Here is a 23,754-nt window from a genome sequence, read left to right on the forward strand (position 1 = left end):
ACTAAATACAAGGCATGATACTTTGCCTTTATAAAAGACATTCTAGATAAAGACTCACAGTAAAACTTCAGTTAAGAAAGAACGTTTTACAAAATTAACAACTTTTCCCTGAAGCAAAGTCAATGCAGTGTATTTTAGCAGCCAGTGGAGCTGAGAGAATCGGAAGGTCGGCCTTGCTGAAGAAAAGCGATTCAGCAAATCAAAGTGATGTCTGAGCAACTAGCAAGGTACAGCAAGGCAAAATTTTGCTATAGGCCAGCTACACTGAAATCAACTGATTTTGACATGACAATGAAAACAGAGCTTAGAAATGTTTTATTGAACAGCAGATCAAATAAAGTAATAAACAATCCCTGAAGTCATTCATCCTTTCGTAAACAACAAATCATACCATGTTCCACTTTCTTTCTACAGTTTTCAAAAGTAATAAATTGTGTGTTGACCAAAATGTCACACTAGCACGTCTTCAAATTAGCCTCAAGTTTCCAGAGTCAGTGCTCAGGCATTCAGCAGAGATCTTTGACTGTACATAACGGATTTGCATAATAAATAACATGATCTGACATGATTTCCAGTGCCCCCCACCCTGGCAGGGTTTGGCTTTCGTTCACAAATGCAACTTTTCTCAAGGCTGCGTTGTCAGGGGATCAAAATGTCGGCAACTCCTGAAAAAACAAGTAAAGCCCTTCCAAATCCTATTTACTCTGTACTTAATATATCCAATGAAATATTGTAAGGCATATTTATTTTCCTGAGGGCTTGCTAGAAGCTTATATGGAGCTAATAAACGTGGTGAGAACCAACATGGAAAAGGCAATCAATTCTGAATTGATGGGTGTTGATGAGAGCCTTTCATCGTCTGTATTCATTAATTAGATCTACAGATGTAAAAACTCAATAGCGGTCTTCACTATAAATATACAGTGACATCTGCCATACAGGAACAAGGCAAGTTATTAAAATTGCATTGTGCACAACTAAAGAATTGAATGAAAATTTGATGACTTAATTATAAGAGTGCTTGAATTTAGTAAATATCAGGACCTAGATCATGGATTTCATAGTTCACGTTTAACATTCTATAAAAATGAAACGTAACTTTAAAAAGTGACGTTCCTGGACCTACCGAGGAAAATGCTAGTCTTTGAAATTTAAATATAGATTATTCATTCTAACAATGTTCAATCATAACAACAATGCTCATTAAAATGGAGCAACACCTGTATTTGTTGAAGATGTACGTTTTTAGACATGTTCTACTATGCTATGTTAAGGTCAAAAGCTCTGGTTGATTAGTTTGCTGTAGAAGGTTTAAGCCCAGGCCACCACCGTTTAAAGACAAGTGAGTTGACCTGCTCCCCCCACAAGCACTTGAGAGGGAAAATATGCTACTTGAGACCCAAAGGCTGTTGATCTGACCATGCCTCCCTCAGTTTGATTTTTGAATCTACAGGCCTATTTCCCTTTCACATGAAACTCTCAACTAATGATCCTTCGCAAGACTCATTTTAATATTTGTTTTTTCGGGTACAAAGTAAATAAATAAATGAGCTGTGTTAATTAAATCTAAAAAAACAACAACAATAAACCTACAACCATTAAATCTTTAAGAAGTGTGCTTTCAGTAGATGAATAAGAACTGCACATTTATGATTTTGGTCTCTTTACATTCTCGTAGAACAAGAGCTCTTTTGTTTTCCATTATTTCTCTCTACTGTGCTTTGGGACATATGGTTGCTGTGGTAACATGTTTCCTTTACACATTTGGTCACCATGGAGTTAAATTAGTGATGCCTTTTTGCTCTCCATACCTTGATAATGCCAAATCGTGGGCTGCTTTGAAAGGCGAATTGAGGCAGCTTGTAGGTTACGTTCAAACCAGAATTGTGTATAATTTGGAAAACACAACAAATCTCAAGTACACAGGCAAGACTTAATTAACTCGTTCCTGCTGCTAGATGGAATTTGTCTAATTATAGAAGGCATCTGTTCACCCTCCCCCTCCACTCTTTCTTCTTTCTCCTGTCTCAGGAGATGTCACCACTGGTTGGAGCTTCAGACTGCTAATGAATTGCAGTTCAAATTATGGCCTTGCCGTTTGTGAAGCGGATCCATTAGGGAGCCGTCAACAGGCCTGTTCTAGACTGTACTGAGTATTGCCTCTGTGTAATTGCTTTAGCAGATCCAAAACTCACTGGACTGTGTGAAACCTCATCTGGGAGACCTGAAGGCTTCCTAGGCCAAAAAAATGAAATGGCAGATGAAAATGATGCTTTGTTTTTTTTTTGGTCTTTTGTTTGGACATTAAATGCTGTTGAACTGTTGTTTGCTAACTCACTTCTGTGATGTCATGTTTTGTTGCATTATTTCAGTTAATCAACCATTTCTCTTATGCATCTTCAGTTTGAGATGAAAACTGAATTAATTTATCAATGTATGGTGGGACGACTTCCTCCTACCACAGTTTTTTTGCTGTCAGAAATGACTGCGGCCTGCACTTGTTACACAGCATTGATTTGTTTATCACTTTAATCTTCTACACTGTTATCTAAATAAATAAGCTGGTTTACTCCTAATAGCACAATTAATTTTCAAACGGCATCGATAATATAAAAAAACAGTCCTGTAACCTTTATATTATTATAGTAATCTGCACACCAAGCATTGTATAACATGCATACTAATTTAGCAAGTAAGAAACATAAAAAAGCTTACAAACGAGAGGAGGCCATTTGACACATCGTGCTCGTTTGATGTCCAAGGATCCTATCCAGTCTATTTTTAAATGTTCCCAAATTGTCAGCTTCAACCACATTGCTGGGGAGTTTGTTCAGATTGTGACAACTCTCTGTGTGAAGTAGTGTCTGCTGTTGTAATGTCCAAAAATACAAGTTCAGTGTCATTCTGTGATCTCAGTGTTGTCGTTTAGCAATTCGGATTTTATATAAAGCTATGTCTTTCACAGCAATGTGAAATTTGAGATATTTTGTAAATAATTAGGGACTGACCTACAATAATGTACACCTGCCATCAAGAATACATGTATGTATGTATGTATGTATGTGTATATATATATATACACTCACCTAAAGGATTATTAGGAACACCATACTAATACTGTGTTTGACCCCCTTTCGCCTTCAGAACTGCCTTAATTCTACGTGGCATTGATTCAACAAGGTGCTGAAAGCATTCTTTAGAAATGTTGGCTCATATTGATAGGATAGCATCTTGCAGTTGATGGAGATTTGTGGGATGCACATCCAGGGCACGAAGCTCCCGTTCCACCACATCCCAAAGATGCTCTATTGGGTTGAGATCTGGTGACTGTGGGGGCCAGTTTAGTACAGTGAACTCATTGTCACGTTCAAGAAACCAATTTGAAATGATTTGACCTTTGTGACAAGGTGCATTATCCTGCTGGAAGTAGCCATCAGAGGATGGGTACATGGTGGTCATAAAGGGATGGACATGGTCAGAAACAATGCTCAGGTAGGCCGTGGCATTTAAACGATGCCCAATTGGCACTAAGGGGTCTAAAGTGTGCCAAGAAAACATCCCCCACACCATTACACCACCACCACCAGCCTGCACAGTGGTAACAAGGCATGATGGATCCATGCTCTCATTCTGTTTATGCCAAATTCTGACTCTACCATCTGAATGTCTCAACAGAAATCGAGACTCATCAGACCAGGCAACATTTTTCCAGTCTTCAACTGTCCAATTTTGGTGAGCTTGTGCAAATTGTAGCCTCTTTTTCCTATTTGTAGTGGAGATGAGTGGTACCCGGTGGGGTCTTCTGCTGTTGTAGCCCATCCGCCTCAAGGTTGTACGTGTTGTGGCTTCACAAATGCTTTGCTGCATACCTCGGTTGTAACGAGTGGTTATTTCAGTCAAAGTTGCTCTTCTATCAGATTGAATCAGTCGGCCCATTCTCCTCTGACCTCTAGCATCAACAAGGCATTTTCGCCCACAGGACTGCCGCATACTGGATGTTTTTCCCTTTTCACACCATTCTTTGTAAACCCTAGAAATGGTTGTGCGTGAAAATCCCAGTAACTGAGCAGATTGTGAAATACTCAGACCGGCCCGTCTGGCACCAACAACCATGCCACGCTCAAAATTGCTTAAATCACCTTTCTTTCCCATTCAGACATTCAGTTTGGAGTTCAGGAGATTGTCTTGACCAGGACCACACCCCTAAATGCATTGAAGCAACTGCCATGTGATTGGTTGGTTAGATAATTGCATTAATGAGAAATTGAACAGGTGTTCCTAATAATCCTTTAGGTGAGTGTATGTATATATATATATATATATATATATATATATATATACAGACAGACATATAGACATAAGTTGCAAGACAATTTGAATTATAAAAGATAATCCAGAGTCCTGTGCAGCTTTGATATGTTATTTTAGTTCTAATTTTGGTGCTATTCAGATTTTGTGCTACGGTTCTACAACACAACATGGTATGGTGTCTCTTTATTGAAGGTGTAGGAGGTGAAGATATAGTATCCTACATAATTACTACAGAGAGGAGACAGCCACCTGGGGTCGGCCTGGTTAAAGGGAGGAAAGCTGTTTCCCAGGAGCTGATGCAACACTGAACATTGTATATGTTGGCTTCAATTAGCAGCTATGAAAAACAACTTTTAATGTACTTGTTTATCTATTAGCCATTCTGGACAGAAAATAATATTCTACTATTTCTGAAGGTGCTGCTTAATTTCTTTGTCCCACACCTGCTACTTTGGTAATGCAAATTATTATATTTCACAGCAGGGCAACTTATGATTGTTACCTTATATCACTATTTTATTTTTACATACTATTACCCATTATACAGCTGAGTTTTTGCTTCAGCAGTCTGTGGAAAGTACCTTGCTCCAGGGTACAACAGCAACAGTCTTGTGATTTGTAAGTCGCCCTGGACAAGGGTGTGTGCTAATAAATAAATAAGTGTCCCCCAGCTGGGATTGAACCCACAACACTCTGCTTCAGAGTCCAGTGCCCTAAGCACTACTGCATGTTGCTGTTATTTTGTGTTTGCCATTTGGGTGTTTTTCCTTCTCTAGGGAGGGCTCTTGATTAGATGGGAAGGAGTGTACTCTGGTGTGTCATGGGACAGAGTTGTCATAGAAGATGCAGTTAAACGGCTATCGGGGGGTGGGGGGTTGTGAATGTCAAGTTGAATGGCATTAACAGTTTCCTTTTGTGAAGTCAGACTGCAACCAGAGCCCCTTCTCAACATCCCTGTCACTTGCAAGAAACCCTTTGCCCCCCTCCCTTCCCTCCCTTCCTTCCTCTTCTTATTATGTGCTGAGTATGCAGTTGCTTGTATTTTTTTTATTTTTTTTTATCCCTAGTTTCTTTTCCCTTCTCTCCAGTCTTGGAAGGACTTTGTGTTGCCGGATTTCTCTTAGTTACCCCCTGCTTTCACCTTTTGTGCATTTTGGTCATTCAGTAGATTATTTTGATCGTCACTGTTTGGTTTGTGTTTTTCTTCTTTTCCATGGAGCTTCATGTGATCTCTAAACAAAATAAGTGTCTTGAATTTGCTCCTACTCCCAGTCGTACATACGCATACAGCCTGCATTGATTTACTCTCCAGATTTTCCCCAGCATCAGCGCAGAGCCGGCACCAGGGAGGATGTGTGGTTTTGTAACAAGGGTGGTGGTGGTGGGGGTACTGCATCCGCGACAGTCAGCAATATGTTAGAGCAAACTTGAGCTGCTGATTTGTAGGAGTTCTGGAAAACGCATCCCTGTTGTCGTTCTGCTTTTCCGAAGGGAGGTCGCAAGGGGAGGTGTATTTCATATGCTGAACTGTGCCCTGTGGAAACAACCAGACAGGTGTTAACACTTGTGCTCACAGCCAGAGCTCCCAAGCTCTTAACGTTCACTGCAGCGGGGTTTTTATTCCTGTAACTCTTTGCTCTCTCACAGCTACTCCAGTTCATTTTGTGAAAGAAGAATAGCAATCAACGTGGAATCCCCTCCTGTAAAAAAGAGCTGAAAGAGGACCTTGGAATCTGTCCTGTTTCTCCTCTCCTGCAGTATTTTGGAGGCTCATCTGTATGGACAAGATGTTGCAGTGTAGCATTGCTGTTCTGAGACAGCAGCAGACAGCATTTATAGTTTACCGGAAAAGAGCATTTTAACCCAAATCTGTAATCTGTAAGTGTCTTAAAATTGTATCTGAAATTCACAAATAACAATTTATTATGACCTGTGTTGGAGCGATGGAGGTAAAGTTTTTTTTTTTTTTCTGTGGTGCATTACAGCGGAGCCGCATCAGCAGAGCTAAGCGGCAAAAGTTATTTTAATATCTCCTGAGTTCGTGGAAGACAACAGATTAGTCGTTGGCTGTGAGTATAATTAGCCAGCAGAAGGGGATTTGGGTTAACCTACAGCCAGCTTGAGAGTCTGTCGGACTTTCTTTGTGGATTCGACTATGTGTGCTGCTCTATTCTGGGGCTGTCTTGCTCTTATAGGGACTTCATTGTGCAGCTGAGTCCATCCACTCTTGTCCTTTGTCCAGTGGTGAAGCCTTTTGATGTGTTTTAGCCAAGGCCTCTCAGAGCTTCCACACAAATCCTTTTCCTCATGTCTCTGCACGGGTTGCTCAGGGAAGGACAAGAGGCTCCTTACAGGATATTCACTCGAGTCAGCCAGCTACTGCACAGCCTCTCTGCCACTGTGCTCAGCGCTCTGCCCAGAGGCAGCAGGAAAAACTCCTGGAGAGAATGGATGGGTAAGGAAGCTTTTAATTGTGTGTAAACCTAATTGTTCAGCCTTTTTTGTTGAGGTTGTTGCTTACTTGCGTGTGTCTTTCCAGTCTGCTGTATTCGATGTGCTGCCTTTCCTCGGGGGGTGGGGTTAGCACCAAGTTTGCAGGGTATTGTCCGCAGTATTTTTTCCAGTGGATTAGTTTTGGTTTTATTTTTCTCCGCTTGGAAAGAAAGAATATTCCTATAAACTGACAATCGCATAGGACGGACATCTGGAGGAGTAACACATCTGTCACTTCACTTGTTTCTAAAAGGAAAGGGTTTTAAAAACCAGCAAGAAATTCTACAGAGGGCTGCCTCTGTGGATTGTTGCCATTGTTGTTTGTATAATGACAGTTACAGGGTTTAACAGAAAAAGTCTGAAGCTTTCACTTGGGATAGACTTGGTTATTTATTTGCATATGTACAACTCTCTAAATCTGTCTTAGTCAGTGTTCCTGTAATTAGCCGAAACTGATAATAGTTGTTTTTCATACTTTTCACAGTACATTAGATGCCTTTGTTATGATTGTAGATTAAGCGTACGGGGTGCTGCATTTAATGAAGCTTGTACTTGCTCCATTTTAATGAACATGTTAGACAGTTACTGTTATTTATTTTATTTAAAAATATAGATGCCATAATAATAGAATAGAGTATTACAGCTTTGTAAAACATGGTGTGTCTGGTGTGTCACTAGATTAATTGCAATTGGAAACATACATGAAATTGCACGGTAGTGTGTCAGGGGATTTTTCAAGCCCAATGCCTTTGCTGCCGCTTATGTCTCAGGAAATGTGTTCACCTGACATTGGCTTAAAGCACAGCAATGATTTTGTGCTTTCATCCAGTTTCTGAACATGCATTTTTAACATCTGCTCTTTTAACCAACATTCAGAAATCTGTGTAGAGCCCTACATGTCCAAGACCAGTTAAAAAGATATGTAATTTGAAAAGATATATGTCCCTCCGTTACAACAAATGGGAAAACTAAAAGTTGGTATGATTTCTGTATAGTCCTCAGGCTTAGCAGATTACACATCAACCATTTGATTTTAATGAAACCTACTGTATAGACACTGAGACCGCTGCATCCGTGTTTAATCACACCTCCCTGGCAATCCTTCTTGCTTTGAGTCTCCACCATGGAAATGTGAGGCGCTAGGCTCTGACACACGTGCCTTTCACCTTGAGGATTTAAATTTGCATGTTCATACGTAAATCTGCTGATAGTTAAATACTTACATGATGTTTCACAGAGACGGACAGATTTTCCTGACGGGCTCAGAGTAATTCAGACCTCCAGCCGACCCATCAAATAAACAAATTCAGAGCAAAAATGGTAATGGATTAACTTTAGAATATAGCTTTGGAAGTACCTGCCAGGGAAATTTTGCAGAATGACAAACCTACATAGGATACCGATCAAATAAGTGATATCAGCACCTGATCAGACCACACGAATTAAAATCTACCATCTATTCACTCCGTGAATAAGTATGGCAGACCAGAAAGTGTCTACAGTGTGCATTACATTATTGTTCACGGTATGACTTTCAGTGTCATAAAATTTTTATAGATGCCCAACAAAAGCTTTGGTTGCTTTACTTTCATTTGTTTGATAACTATTAATCTCCTGATAAGCCTGCGTTGAATTAGTTCTGCAAAACGCCTTCATTGTGCTGCGTGACAAAAGCAAGGAAGATACAGGTCCATGTGGTTGCACCCAGTGTTGACATAGGTAAATGTGTGCAGGGAGGATTACACCTGTGCTGCTCCTGTGCGGAAAATGAGTAACCTGATGTTGAAGTGGGAAGTACTGGAAATAACAGCTCGTCATGCGACTGGCCACAGAAAGACGACAGACTCTGTATTTGAACCTATTTAAAAATATGAGAAGAGGAGCGGCACAGGAATATTAAAAGGAGATGATGGAAATGGAGGATCCATACAACTACCACATCCACTTGAATCCTGTGGAGAGAGGAAACTATGTGAAAATCTCCCTGGAAGAAGTGAAGAGTTATTACTGGTTCACTCAGGCCTGTGACTGGCTGCACAGTAAGTCGGTAGTGTATTCCATTCATTTAGCCTCTGTGCTGTTTTTGTGTTGTCACTTGTGATTTTTGGGGGTGACAGGCTGCTTGTTTTTATTGATGATTAATGTGTTTCTGCTTCAGTTCTGCAGAAACGGGAGTTGCTTATGAAGTACATTTTCTGCTTCATTATACAGTACCTGCATTTGTATATGCAAGGTGGCTTTTTTTAATTGTGCCAGGAGGTTTAAGTCTTTTAATTTAAAAGCTTAGCAAATGTCACTTTTCTTAGCCTTGGGGGCCCAGACTGTTTTGATAACAGATTTAAGCTTGATACTTGATAATCCTGCAATATCTGCTTTCCTAACCTATGAAAGTGTAATTCTACAACAGGTTGAATTTAATAGCAGAAATTCTGCTATTTAAAAATAGTAAAGGCCTTTTTGGAGTTTGCAAATGTTTATATGGATTTTGTATTTTAACATTCAATTTGTAATGACAACAATGTGTGAAAGGAATCTCAGGAATTATAAACCTCAACATCTACAGTCAGTATGTATTAAAATAGGTTAAATAAAAAATTACAAGATCAATAAATTAATTGATTCTGTAAAGTTGTTCTGCTGACATGCTTTACAAATAATATGTACTTGAGTTTTCTTAAAGAAAAACTATGAAACGCACACACACTTTGTGAAGCTTGATTTACTTAAAACAATCACTTCTTCATTAATCTTAGAAAAACAATTTCAAAAGGCAAATTACTGGGAGTAGCCCATCAATATAACCACCATTTTTACATCCTTCTTTCAGATCCCTCAGTCCCTCAGACAAACAAAAATCAAAAATGAATAACGAAAGGAACCAAACATTTGTTACAAAGTTAGCGGCAATTCTAAAAGTAAAAATTGTGTGTGTGTGTGTGTGTGTGTGTATGTGTGTATATATATATATAATGTGTGTGTATATATATATATATATATATATATATATATATATATATATATATATATGTATATGTATATAAAAAAATGTTGTTTCTATACCTAAACAAAATGTGGCACAAACAAACATAGCTGCAGAGCTCAAAGTTTCAAATGTTGTCTTTGGTTTGTTTGTAGTTGTATACAGTCTGATCATATCGATTTAGTTTTTACTCTCCAGACTGGATTTCCCAGGGATTACTCGGTTCTCTGCCATAGCCAGCATCGCCAGGGAGGGTAGATAACTGTTGGCATTAGCATGAAACACGTTCCTTTTGAGAGTGTGTTGTGCAGGCAGTGGTGTAACTTTAGTTTCAGAATTTGGGGGGACATCCATTGAGCTTAGTAGGATGTCAATATCTGTGAGTTAGGATATTACTACACTACACTGTCTTTCTGTTTCTGCATAAAGAGTTTAATATTTAATAGTGCAAAGCACATGGGTCACACTGATTGAAAGAAGTCTTCAGATGTCCTTGAATTAATATATAGTAATTGTAGTTTTGTTTTTCTGTCACAAAATGCATTAGCACTATTTCTGTGCAGCCTATTTTTGTGCATACATACATACATGACCCTTTCTCTGAAGATTGCTTTGTCAGGGCTTCAGTCTTATCCTGACTTCCGCTGTTTGTTCTGTGCTGTACAGGACCCCTGAAAGCCAGGAGAGTCTATGCTTTTTAAAGCGTACAGTGTTATTCTCTTCACATGAACACAGGGGGAAGTAAACATCTAGTCTGAATTAAGGGAAATGCTCTCTGGTTGCAGTCCTCTTGTAAAACATCACCTGTTGAGAAAACAGTGAATTAGGGACGGTCCCTTTCTTAACTACCCAGCAGTGGGAGTTCATGTTCCCACAGTTCCTGTCATCTCTACCTAACCAAAGACGTCAGGAAAGCACTTAATGATAGTAAAATGAAACTGATTCCATCTCCTTAAGGCTTCTGAAGTCCTTTATTATTCGCTAACCTCAATGTCTTCTTCTGCAGGCTTACATTGTTTAAACTCTAGCTCTGCCTTAGAGGTCTGTACTCCAGTCTCTCTTCCTGTATCCAGCAGTGAGAAATAGTTCTGCCTCATTGTATTCCTACTACTTCCTACCATGTCCCAAAGGCCTCCTTATTACAGACCGTTCTTTAATTGCCTCCCTTGTCTTGACTCTTAAATTATGTAATTGGATGGTTGTACAAAATCACTGCAAACCTTCAGCGTTGAACACAGATCTTCAATATTCACTTCAGTCCAGTTCCTACCCTGAATTCAGTGCTCCTTATTTCCCCCTTGCCTATGTAACGCTATCATATTGACATGTTGTTATCCCCGTTCCTTATATTCATGTAGTTGGCTTTTTCAGTGTGTTGGAGCTTCACCAAATATTTCCTTAACTATAGAATTGGTTTCTTTCCTTAGGCTTGTTTGTGTTTATTTCACTTAACTGTATTTTTCTGTCCTGTTTTGATTTCTCTCTTGTCCAGTATTTTATGTAGTTCCATCCAACAGTATGGGAAAAGAGAACAGACTATGGTTTTGCTCAAAAAGTGGCTTTGTTGAGTGCTGTAAAGAGCTCAGTGTGCAATTATGCATAATTAGCATGTGTCCTGCAGTGAGTTTAAGCAACAGACATACTGGCACAGAGCCAGAAAGACTCATCGCATTGTAAAGCTTAAGCCTGCAACTAAAACAGGATTTTTTTTTTCTCATGGTTTGTTTAAAGTAAATAAAGACTGCAACATTTGATGTTTCACCTATAAATACTGCTTTTAATGAATTATAATCCCCAGTCTTTATCTTTAAAGCCTATTGATAGAATTTCACTGTGGTTTATTTACTTAATCTAAACAATTTCTGCAGGAAACAAAATGTTAATTCTTAATCTTATTATTTTTCAAAATGCTTTTTTAACATTTTTGTAATGATTTTACAATTCTTCAGCAATATGTGCCATATAAAGAAAAGTATAGTAAAGATCGTTTCTGTTATTCGGTTATACACTTTATTTGGATAGTGTCCTGGCTTAATTTGGATATGGCTATTATTCTGACAGATAATACAATAAAAAATTACCTTTAGGCATTGGTTCTGCTTAAACCAAACACACTAACAGCTGTAGCTTTACTCTTAAAACAGGCAGGCAGGCAGGCTGGGCGTGTACAGATAATGGGAAAATTAGCCTTGTGGCTGGTATTTCTACATGCAGTCTGCATAGAAATGATTTCTCCATAGCAACAGGCCTTACTAAATTTGTCGTCAAATATTGTGAATTGTATATAATTACATAGAAATGTGAACAATATTTCAAAATGCAAAATTACCCCATCAGAATGGAAATGGCTGCTACTTCATATAGTCTCAGATTTGTTTAAATTTAATCTAAAATTAAAATAAAATGCCTAATTTTGAAGGTCTCGCCTTCTGATATCCATTGAGAGATTATTTTATGCCACTGTTACTCACACTATGAAACTCTACTTAGACAGGCTTTGCTGTTTATTGTTAGGGCGGAGAGTATCTGAAAGTAAATGCGTGTAAAAGAGCACCTTAAAAATAAACAAACCCATTAATGACTGAAACAGTACATGGATAATGTTGCACCAGTTGTGCCAGTAATTTTTTGGGTTCTGTGGTATAAATGCATCACTAATCCCTGTTGTACAGTGGACAACTCACTAACTGATTATGATTTTGACACCAATAACTTTGTTCAGCTGTCTAGGAGTCTAATTTCAATACACCCTCCTGCAAAGAGACAATTGCTGTGTCTGAGTCCGCACCTTCTGTGTCAGACAGAATCCTTTCCATTATGAATATTAAATCCACAAGCAGAGATGTTTTTCCATGTCTTCAGCTTATGATCCATAATGGGTCTGTCAGTATAATTTTAGTGCTCCTGACAAGTTCAATTGTTCAAATCTCACACCTTTGTATAAGGACACAAAGCCAACAAAATTAGTTTTGCAATTTCTTCTGTTGATAAAATTAGCACACAATGACTCACGTTATAAAAGAGACGAGAGACAGCGCAGCATAAAGGAACTGTTTTGTTTTTTGTTGTTCTTCTTCTTTAATAACTAACCCACTAGCATTACCCATTATACCAGCTGCAGTTATCATGAGTCCTTGATGTCTTCATTGTTCAGTGTGTCGTGTGACATTATGTTTCTCTTACACCATGTGGAGACAAGACTGCAATTCATGCTCGCAGCATTGGAGCACAACCTGCAGCCTCCATTCCCCGAGAAGAGTAGTCACTTTGTTAATCCTAATGGAACCAAATGCATGCAAATGTATGTTGGTATCAGCAAAACCTCTCGTGTTTCAACCATAGCACTGAATCAATCGCCCTGCAAGTCCTCCGAGGGCCACGCAGTGCATAGCATGGGCAGACATTGAGAACAGAGTTGAAGGGGGGTTGTATTGATCTACTATCTGAGTGATGTAGTTGAGCTTTTGTCCGTGAGTGAAATGGAAGTCAGACCCCCCCCCCCCTCTGAGAACGAGCTGACGGGTTGTGGTATCGATGCCTTGGCCTTGTTTGAAACTCAAGAATAGGAAGGCTTCCAATGAATTAATTCTACAGGGTGTAACCAATACTATGTGGTGTAAAACTAGATCAATTAAACCTCAATGTGCTGATATAGTCAGTTGCGTGAGAAGTAAATATTTTAACTATCAACATTTTTCATTTCTTAAAAATGAAAAAAAATATTGTGAATTGTCATTGAACATAAGAAAGAGCACCTAATAAAACATGAGAAAATAATTAATTACCTGAGAGCAAGACAAGCCCTTTTACTCATCAGAGCTTACTCCTTGAAATTGAAGGGATCTTAACATAGGACAGAGCCAATTTATACAGGATCTCAGTGTAATGATAACAGGAAACAGACAATACCCCCCTCCTTTATGTACCCCTTCCTATCATGTACACATACTGAATCTGGAGACTTGCTGGTGATCTCTGAAGGCATAAGAAAGAAATTCATTTTTCAGAAGTAAATCTTCTAGAGGGGGCTGACATACTGGAGATTAAGGACTGCCACTAATTTAATGCAGAAGGGATATAACTTGGATATAACTGATTTTGAAGATGTTTTGTTAGCATTTCAATTTAAATCCTTGTGCATAAAATCTGTTAAAGAATGGATCATTTTGATGTGGAAGTGACAGGAATTTGTTCCCATATATGGAAAAAATAAACGTAAAACAGTACAATAATAGCAGGAAAATACAATATACAGCTTCATTCCCAATAACTTGGAGTATGTAGTAAACAAATGTAATGATTCAACCTATGGTCAGTGTAAGGGTAAGTACAAAAAAAGGGTGCAATTACAAATCATACATATGCACTTAATATTTATAGTAATTTGAAGTGCACCTATTAACAGATATAATAATCAATTATAGGATGCATCATGGTGATTTTGTTATAAAATACCATGCTAATGGTTTAGTCTGGAAGTTTGGGATTGAAGCTGTATAGCAGATATCTGCATCCTGTTATATATTTACATACCTTCAATTATGCAAATATAAATAACATATTCCTGTTTTGAACAGGATCCTGTGAAGATGTGTGGTTCCCATTTTAACAACCTCAATGAATAGACGGGAGTGTTGCGAGACTTCTGCTGCATTTGTTTAAAAACAGAAAGGTTAAATTACTGTTCCTCTCAGGGGCAGGAGGGCCAAACTGCATTACAGTGAACAGGCCTGTCTTGTTCATTTGCCTTTGCTACTTAAAAAAACAACAGACTGGGAGTTTTACTTTTGCTTCCCAGAGTGGCTCAGTGGGAGACCGATCCCATTAGTTCAATAATATTTGCAGTGTTTTCAAAGACGGCATGCATTGCAAACATTGGTTATAGTAATTTAAATATCCATGGTAGTTAGATACAGCCACATTGATGTTATACAGTTGTTTTTAGCTGATCCTAAGCCAAAGGATGTCCTTTTTTGTGTGTTTTTTGGTTTTAGTAAGTGGGGTATGCAGTAAACGCAAGGCTAGAACACAAATGCTGAAAATTACGCATTTCACCCTCCAATATCAAGTTGCAAATGTAATGATTTATTGCTACATTTCCTACCTGTTACTTGAGAGGACACATTGCCGTAAGCAAAAACATCAGGCATCTTGGCTAATAAAAGTGCCTGATGCTGGTCAAGGAAGCACACATACTGAGTGCAAACTTGTACTCTTTTTGGAATAGCAATTGGATGCCACCAAACCAAGGGTCTACAATGCCCTACCAAAAAAAACAAAAAAAAAACGATATGATGCTTCTTCTCCATTTCAAATTATGCAATAAGTACAAAGTGTTGCAGTTAAATTAAAATGTTATCTTCTGAATTGAAATAGTGTATGAAAATATACTTTGATAGTCATCGTCTGAGCTGTTCCTCCCATGGAGTCACACCCACCAGAGTTTGGATAAAATACTGAGGCAAACCCTGTCCGCCCCACAGCGAGGCCACGTGGGAGAGGTGTGGGACCTGCTCAGCACACTGGCTTTATTAACAGGGACATGTAAAGAGACTGACTGCCACTGGGCTCATGGCTCTCTATGCAGGTGTCACTTTTCCGGTTTAAAGTTTTAATTAAACTGTGTTGTACGGGACATTATTTACAACTTCACTGTCACAGCCTGTTACATCCTGGAATATAGACTGTGCCGCAAGAACATAAGAACATAAGAAAGAAAGAACATAAGAAAGTTTACAAACGAGAGGAGGCCATTGGACCCATTGTGCTCGTTTGGTGTCCATTAATGGATCTCACTGGTATGTTGTGTATTGTATACATTCAGATGTAACTGTTACATACATCTCTTTGATAGCGTAATGGAAATAAAAAACTTGTACATGGGGTCAAACTCAAATGTTGATGCTTCCTTGCTGAACAGAGACTTTCATCTTTGTTTATATACTTTGGATCAATCCGTGAATGTGTATTATAATTATAAGCCATTATATTTTCTGGGAGTAATATTAATTGAATTCAGGGCTTTTACACTGTGTGGAAAGTTTAGCTTAACTGTATTTAACGTATCTTGTGTCTGCAGTAAAAAAAAAAAAACTGGGTGTCTTTACCCGGGACTCCAGGGTGAGCCCAGGGTATTCATTCAGATCTGCTTTTTAAAACTTAAATGTTTTTACCTCAGTGTTTCATAATATCCATAAAGCCTGTCTACCGGAGTACAAACTGATGTTGTGACACCTGCTGAGTGTCATCTGTTGTTTTGAGGCAGTCTAAAGTCATGGCACCAGGACCAGGGGCTTCTAATCTCACACTAAGCATCTTTACCATGTCCTGGGCATGACCGCTCTAGTTAAGCAGCAATAGCAGACCTTGGCTGGTGTTTCGTACCTTATGGTCAGTCACAGATAATTGAGTGCAGTTGGTGGGTTTTGCTGCTGCACGTACGCGCATGACACTCGGCAGACCGATGTGACGGCTTTCAGTGAGAACCCAAAAAATCTGACATACAGCAAACGGAGACGTACAGTGTATGTTCTTAAAAAGCCGTGCCAAGAGGTAATTAACTGCCAAGGTTATTTTCCACTCAGTGGTAATTTGTAATTTAAATGAAACCTTGTCATCTTGCTTAATGGCTTTTGTCTTAATATCTAATGTATACAGTGGCCTCTTAACCGCAAATCCATAAAGTCCCCAGCCATAACATTGTATAGCTGTAAAAAATAATTTGTCGAGAAAAATCTTTATTTCTATAAGTTTCCTATACTTTTTGCCAAATGAAAAGAAGGGCGTAAGGAATCCTGTTCTTGCATCTTGTTTGCATATGACTTTAATGCATCTGGAACCCAAACAGTCTACGCCACTGTCTGCTGTGTACACTTGCATAGCCAGAGTAGATATTTCAAACAGAGGAGTTTTGTTTGTCATAGATGCCACCTTAATATTTTCATCTTTAATATCATTAATATCTGTTTTAGCAGTTTATTCTATTTCTCATCCATTAAATCTTAGACTACAGATAAGTGCTTCAAAATGCAGAAACCAAGCTCCCCTATGGGCTATACAATTGTTTGACCAACAATATTTGTAACAAGGAGAAAATCAATGAAAGTGAAATCTCTTCAGGGCATAAATATACAAAACCCCTTGATCTCAGAGTGGTGCTGAGGGAGACCTCACATTTCACATCAGATGAGCACATCTAACACATCCCCCACCAGCCAGGGCTATAACCAATCCATTGGCGGTTTCTCCACATATCTTAACTATAATATACTATAGCATTCAGCACCAGGCAGTGCTGCTTAGATTAATCCCCGCAAAAGTCATAGGTATCGACATTATCTGCATCCTACTTAACTCCATGCCCCGAATATCTCCAGTTTAAAGGAGACCTGCTGCCTTTTAGAGAAATACATACATCCGTTTTATCTATTGTTCTAGATCTCACAACCTCCCTCTATGGAGCAGGCATTCATCCCTCTGTGTTGTCAGTTGAGCTAGGATTTCTCTACAGAGGGGAATTGTGGATGCTCCTTTTAAACTGTTGGACTTGCCTGTTAGGTATGAGTCTGTCATCAAAGATATGTCAGATCTGAGCACCCGTTGTATCCTTTTGTGGTATGGAATAAGGTGTACGATCCATTGGGATTGAATTGGCCTGAACCCACCAATCGGACTGCTGTGGGCTCTTCGGACAGTGGAGACTTTTTAGTGCTCAGTTAAAAAAAATGAAAGGGCATGGATAGGGCAGAATATAATGAATCTTTAATGTCTTGATAGTAGAGTCGCCTGAAAGCCTTTTCAGTTTGTGTTTTTTTCACTTAGACTCTAACTGATCTGGAGCTCAATGACAGTCAGTGAGGTAGTATTAGCTTAGTTTCACATCACGTCCCCAAGCCGCACTGTCTGAGAGTGCATTTAGACCTGGTTGTCATTTCCTTCCATCTCATGAGCTATATTTTGCCTGCATCAGTGCGTGACAATAACTGTAACCAGTATGGGGTATTTTTGTTGTCTTTTTTTAACAGAAATCTGAAATTCACTAAGACTTTTTTCCCTATAAGATTTCTACATTTGTACATTTTCATCTGTGTAGTACTTTTGCCACTCTTTGTCTTTGGTGTCTAGTGTCATAAGAATTGGCAAGATGTATATTAATGTGGACCTGAATGTTGTCGATAGAAAGGCAGAAGTTCATGTGTGAAGAAAGTGTAATCTATCATCTGACACTGTGTGTGAAGCTTTAGATTGAACCATTGCCTGTCCAACACACGAGAGTCCTGCATCTGCACTGCAAAAACTGTTTCTCTCTCTGCCGGAAAGGGAGAATAACCAATGAGCTTTGGTATCCCATCATCACACTTAGGTTACTTAGACTATTGCTCCATTATTTTTGCCCTTATAAATTAACACAACCATAAAGTATCCTGATGTCTTCAGGAACAGGATTAGCTTCTTACACGTGCATTATTTTTTGAAGGAATCAAAGGATGCACCACAGTGTAGCCGTGACTGTAACCCAGGTGACTGCTGTAAACATTGACATACTGGTTAAGATGCTGGTGTTAATTGTGTGCCTACATCCATAAGCTTACCACTGGCCAATATGCAGCAAAAGGCTAGTAGTCCCTAGGAACATATACCTCATCCTATATTGAACATTATATATTTTCCATATCCATTTACTGTACTTTTTAATCCCCTCTCATTTACTAAGAGGCTTAAACAGCTGCTTCTCTGCCACACCCCTGTTCAGTGTAACATACATAGCCCACAGGCTGTAGAGCAGGATTCCCAGCACTTCACAATCGGTGTGGCTGGCCTGCATTCATTTAAAAATTCTGCTTGTATGTATTTATTGATCTAAGAAATGAGCTGCTAATCCAAGGCCTGTGAAATGCAGCTACTTTTCTGTCTCTCTGAGCACTGAAATGAGAAGCAGTGAAGCCTAACGTAAAGCCTTCCCAGTTCACCGGCAATACAGAAGAGTGCTCCTCCGCTGCACAGCCCAATCGGCAGGCCCACTCCTGCCTGAGATTGCTCTGGACGAGCCCTTTCTTCCTTTCTGATCAAGTCAGCTGGAGCTGTGCTGTGGTTTTAGTTGTAGCTACTGTGAGAAGGAGATTTCATGCAGATTTAAAGAAAGGCGATTAAAAGTCATAGGTGCTGTTCAATTAGAGCCAGCCCTGGGATAGACAGCTGCCGGCAGAACAATATCCCTGGAGGGGGAAGGCGGCGTCACCTGATAGGTTGCCTATTATTAAACAAAGGGCTCCCATAGGGAGCTTTCCGACAGGCGACGCGATTGGGACCACACTGCCTGTCCTTTCTTTCTCTGATTGTGAACCTTCCGGACGTTCAATTAATTTATAGTGCAGATCTGTGTGCATACAAACTACTGCTGGACTGGTCTGCTGTGTGAACAGACAATAATAGAAATCCACTGCAGTTGTTTTACTGGGAGCGGCAGACCTGTGGGGACACCTGAAAGGCCGTACCTACATTACATTTCAGCAGTTTGACTTGTAACTTGAAGATTGGGAGGTTGGCTGCACTGGAAGATGGGGGGTTTGATTTCTTTGTAAACTGAAGTCAGACACGTATCACAGTGACAGAATGGGCCACTTTGTCTGTCCATACCTTTTTTGAAAGGATTTTTTTCACTGCCAGGATGTCTTTAAATCTAATATCCTTGCTCTGCAAGGATATCACAAAGATGTGGATGGAGCTGAAGAGAATGACAGGTGCAGTGTTTTTATTTGAATCGTTGTTTGCTTTTCTTTATCTTAGCATTTTAAGTGTTTGTTTAGAACTTATTACATGTAGACATTTCACTTAAAATATATAGAGAATTGTGTTGTTGTTATTTAGAGTGCAGCTGCCAAAGCTGTGCAGATGGCATGTTTATGTGTAATGAGCAGGGCCAACTATGTCAATTATTTCATTCTTAGTCTATAGTATTCTGCAAATCTGAGCAGTAAAGCCTTTTTTCACTGATAACTGATGTATTTAATGAATCACAACATAATTGTTTACTACAGGTGTAATACGCTTATTTTCTTCTCTAAAGGACAACACATGTTTTTGTGCAGGAGAGATTTTTGAGTGAAAATACCAGATATCATAGACCAATGTCTTTAATTTAGTTTATTGTTGTTGTGTTTGTTATTTATTGTACATACAAAGAGACAAGGCAGTGTTATTTTTGTTATTTAGAATTTTTTCATAGGTTTGTAAGTGAGAGAATTTGGATTGCAAATAAATATAGAAAGAAAAGAAAGACAGCAACAGTGTTTAGCCAGCACATAGATAATGATAAATAATATCAGTCTGTAAAGTAAACTTAATTTCTCTTGGAAAGTTGCAGTGGACTGTGGGAATTTTAGAGATTATAGTGAGATGTTTTTTCTTTATGAAATACTGTTAATGTACAGGCATATTGTCAGGCCACAACACAAAGGAACTTGTGTCTGGGATAAACTGCATTATTCATTTTTTTCTTTGCTATTGTGTATCAAGTTGGTTTTGTTATCAAGGTGGGTGTGTATTTATTAAAGAAAGCAAAACAAACAAACACATGCAATACTAATGACATTTTCAGTCATATTTTGTGTGCTTTTATGTTGAGTTAAACTGAATTGCATTTGCCTGTGGGGAATTGTCAGTGAATTCTATATTTTAAAGATCATCCATGTGCAAGGACACATTTTTATACCGTAAGGCCAGGTACTGTGAGATCAGTCCTCTGTGACCTATATTTCCATCTCGGTGGCTTTAATTCTGCCAAAAAGTGGGAGTGACCAAAATGTCTCTGTCCATTGATCTTTATCAGGTTTCAGCTTTTTTTGTTGTTGGCTTTTTCTTTTTAAAACAAAACAAAAGCAAGTAAACCCGAATTACTTGCCTTTGCAGTATGACAGCTCTTGGGAGTCAGTGATTAATTCCTCATTATTTTCCATTTCCATTTTAAATTGAGTTGTCAATGACAGGATGGACTAGTGAAGCATAATCAATTGCTCTTGTTTTATACAGCAAGTAGCAGCTGAAAATTCCCTTTGTTTTTCACTTTTTTAAGTCCTCCAACATAAAGATCAGCATGGCACAATGTGGAGGATGAGCACATTGTTTCTGTTTATTAGTGTTCACTATAGTGTCCTGCAGGCCTAATCCTGCAGGTTTTCACATGCCCTAAACCAGGGGTATATTCATTTTTTTAAAGAGGCTCATTGTAGTTAATCTGTAAAAATCCTCTCAGTTCCATCCTATTGTATTACTTCACACCAGTTACCATTTGATTCTCCATTATTTAAAAAACCTAACAATTTTCTTGTAAAGATATTTTGATGCCATATCCTATTATTTTTCTTGCTTTATCTTTGAGTTTCAAGATCAGTTGATTAGATTATGGATTAGATTAGCCCCAATCAGAAAGATACTTAATCACTCGTTAGCAACCCTCGTTTACCCTCTCTGGCAAGCCTTTTACACAGTTGTTTGCATTAGACTGAGTGCTGAGAACAATGAGATATTCCAACAAGGCAAACAACAAGATGGAATCAGGCAAAACACAGGTAAAAGAAGATGTCCTTTAAGATAATAAGGGTGTGCAGAAATTAAATAAACAGTGTTGGTGGAAGCGTCCACACTGAGATGTCGGGGGGGAACTCGCAGGTACCAGAAGTGGTGCTACTTTCTCGAGGTTTAAGTGTGGTGTTCTATGGCCTCGTGCCACTGAGACTGAGGTGCCATGTAGTGAGGCCTACTGGAAATTGCTTGGGTTGCATTCAACTTGCTGGGCTTAATGCCACTTCTACTGGGGATGCGACTGTAAAGAGCTGGACAGTGAAAAACATCTACCTTTATATGAGCTGAAAAATTGACTTTAAATCTTGGGGACTAGGTTGGAAAAAGTGTCCTAAGTCACCATAGAAAGTCTCCTTAAGGTGCCTGCTTCAGCGAATGAAATTATGCCCTGTGGCAGCAAGCACGTGGCAGACAGTAAAACCAAGCCATAATACTCATTAATACCATATTCAAACCAGGCTATTGCACTGCAAACCCCAGTCCTTGCCAAGTAAGGTGAACCTCTCTTTTGGGTACCGGTCCAACCCTTTTTCCTTTGGGGTTAGACATAAGACTTTATCACTTTTATGTAATGTACATTTATGGAAATGCATTAAATGGATGAATTAAAAATAAATGATTGCCTGATAGGTGAAAAATGAATTTGGGCTCAGTATACAATGTTATTTTGCTTCACTGTGATCAGTGGTGTAATGAACAGTTTTAATCTTCTGTAGTTCCCCCTTCTTAAGGAGTTTGAGGTAGTTAATTCATGTATATGATAGTTGTTTGAATTAATGTTTTGTTTTGTTTTTTAAATCCCTTAACCTGTTCCAAGTTCAATATGTGCTAAAAGCATTTTTATGGAGTTAAATTATTAACGATCTATTCATTTTAGAGCACTCTTGTTTTCTTTTACCAATGGCTGGTGTTAAGAAATCCTTGTATGCAAAACCCCAATGGCCTGTTTTTGCAACATCACATAATTACAAGCTCTGGGAGAACATAGCATGTCTATGGATTAAAGACTTTGTCTGAATTTATTATGGCAAATAACATCTGCATTGCTACTTTTGTAGTCGAGTCGTGTGGAGGCAAGCTGAATTTTTAAACAAATAGGTTGGCAATCAGTCTTTAACTCTTGACTTGTGGTAGCTTGACAGAAAATATTTTCAGTGGTTGGATTAAATGCTGTGGTTAACGTACAGTAATTCTGAACCCTGCAGTCTGTATAATGCTCTTACTCAAATACATTTCAATAACTGTCCAGTGGTTTAAAAGACAAGGAAATGTTAGTAACCCACCTATAACTTCTCTATATGCGGTGGAAGGGTGAGGTTAAGCTGATCACTATATTATTAATAATTGAGGAAAAAATAAATCTGATATGTAAACTGCTGTTTACATGAAGGATCTTCTCAAGTTTGTCATACATTTCCTCTTTTACAGATTATGCTTACCTTGCAACAAAGTGTGATGTAAATCAACGTGCACGTCAAGTACATAGTTTTCTTTTAAATTTGTAATTTCCATTAAGTAAAATGTAAAAGCCTCAGAGCTCTGTCATACATCGGGGCCCTGCTTGAGAAGGCTTCCACGATGCCTTGTTTCACAACAACCCAAACATCTGACTTCAAAGAAAAGTCTCATTTAAGATAGGATGAAATGTGGTATAGATCTCAACTTTATCGTCTGAGACACTTCACCAAGCTGTGATAGCCTGAGAGGAAGCAAACGTAGCAGGGGTTTTATTTTGTCTGGGCTACATCCCCCATGTACTGTTGCCTAGTCTTGGAAACTTTCTGGTTGGAATGGTCTCAGTGATTACATGACAAGACCGAACACATCTCATAAATAACAGTGCATGCTGTCTCTGCACTTCAGGTGAGGTGGTAACTTATTTAAATGCTCTTGGTGTCTTCAGCTGGTTAGAGTATGCTGGGGGCAAATGTTATTTGTTTCAAGGTTATGAGGAAAAACTGCAGGTACACTTGTCCCAGAAAAGGGTAGTGTTCCTACTCACACTATTTTGTGATGTTTTAGGGGGTTTTGCTCAACTAAATGTTATGTTTTCTAATATGACTACTGTATTTCTCTCCCTAAAGTCTTGTGTATAGACTGCATCATTCTGAACGCTGTGACTGCTGGTACTATACTTTAAATATAAATACATTGTTTATCCTGCTTCTTCTTTATTTTTATTTTTTCAATATTTATAGCCTCTGTTTTTCTTGGTATTTTTAATAATGTATTCTCAGGTGAGGATTTAGATGTCTTGTCTTAGGCTGGGGATATTTGCTTACAATTGCATGTATTGCAGGCAATGGTGTATTTTGCTTACCTGCACTGTTGAGTTTTTTGTTCTGCCCTGATTATGTGCTTACCTGGTACATGACCTTGTACTACATTCC

The 23,754-nt window shown here is 38.7% G+C and overlaps 1 protein-coding gene across 8 annotated transcripts in view; it reads left to right on the forward strand.

Annotated features, from left to right (window-relative positions):
* Nucleotides 1-6,222: 6,222 nt before the first annotated feature.
* mcf2la (mcf.2 cell line derived transforming sequence-like a) overlaps nucleotides 6,223-23,754 on the forward strand; it is a 57,058-nt gene continuing 39,526 nt past the window's right edge. For 2 of the 8 annotated variants that reach the window (XM_066706196.1, XM_066706191.1), the window contains exon 1: nucleotides 6,224-6,766. In XM_066706196.1, the coding sequence (XP_066562293.1) occupies nucleotides 6,619-6,766 (148 nt within the window). In that variant the 5' untranslated portion in view covers nucleotides 6,224-6,618. Of the gene's footprint in view, nucleotides 6,767-8,605; nucleotides 8,844-19,006; nucleotides 19,525-23,754 lie in introns of those variants that run through there. The other 6 variants (XM_066706194.1, XM_066706197.1, XM_066706195.1 and 3 more) reach the window with 4 other exon arrangements.

Source organism: Amia ocellicauda, chromosome 6 (assembly GCF_036373705.1).
Source record: "Amia ocellicauda isolate fAmiCal2 chromosome 6, fAmiCal2.hap1, whole genome shotgun sequence".
NCBI classification, from domain to species: domain Eukaryota; kingdom Metazoa; phylum Chordata; class Actinopteri; order Amiiformes; family Amiidae; genus Amia; species Amia ocellicauda.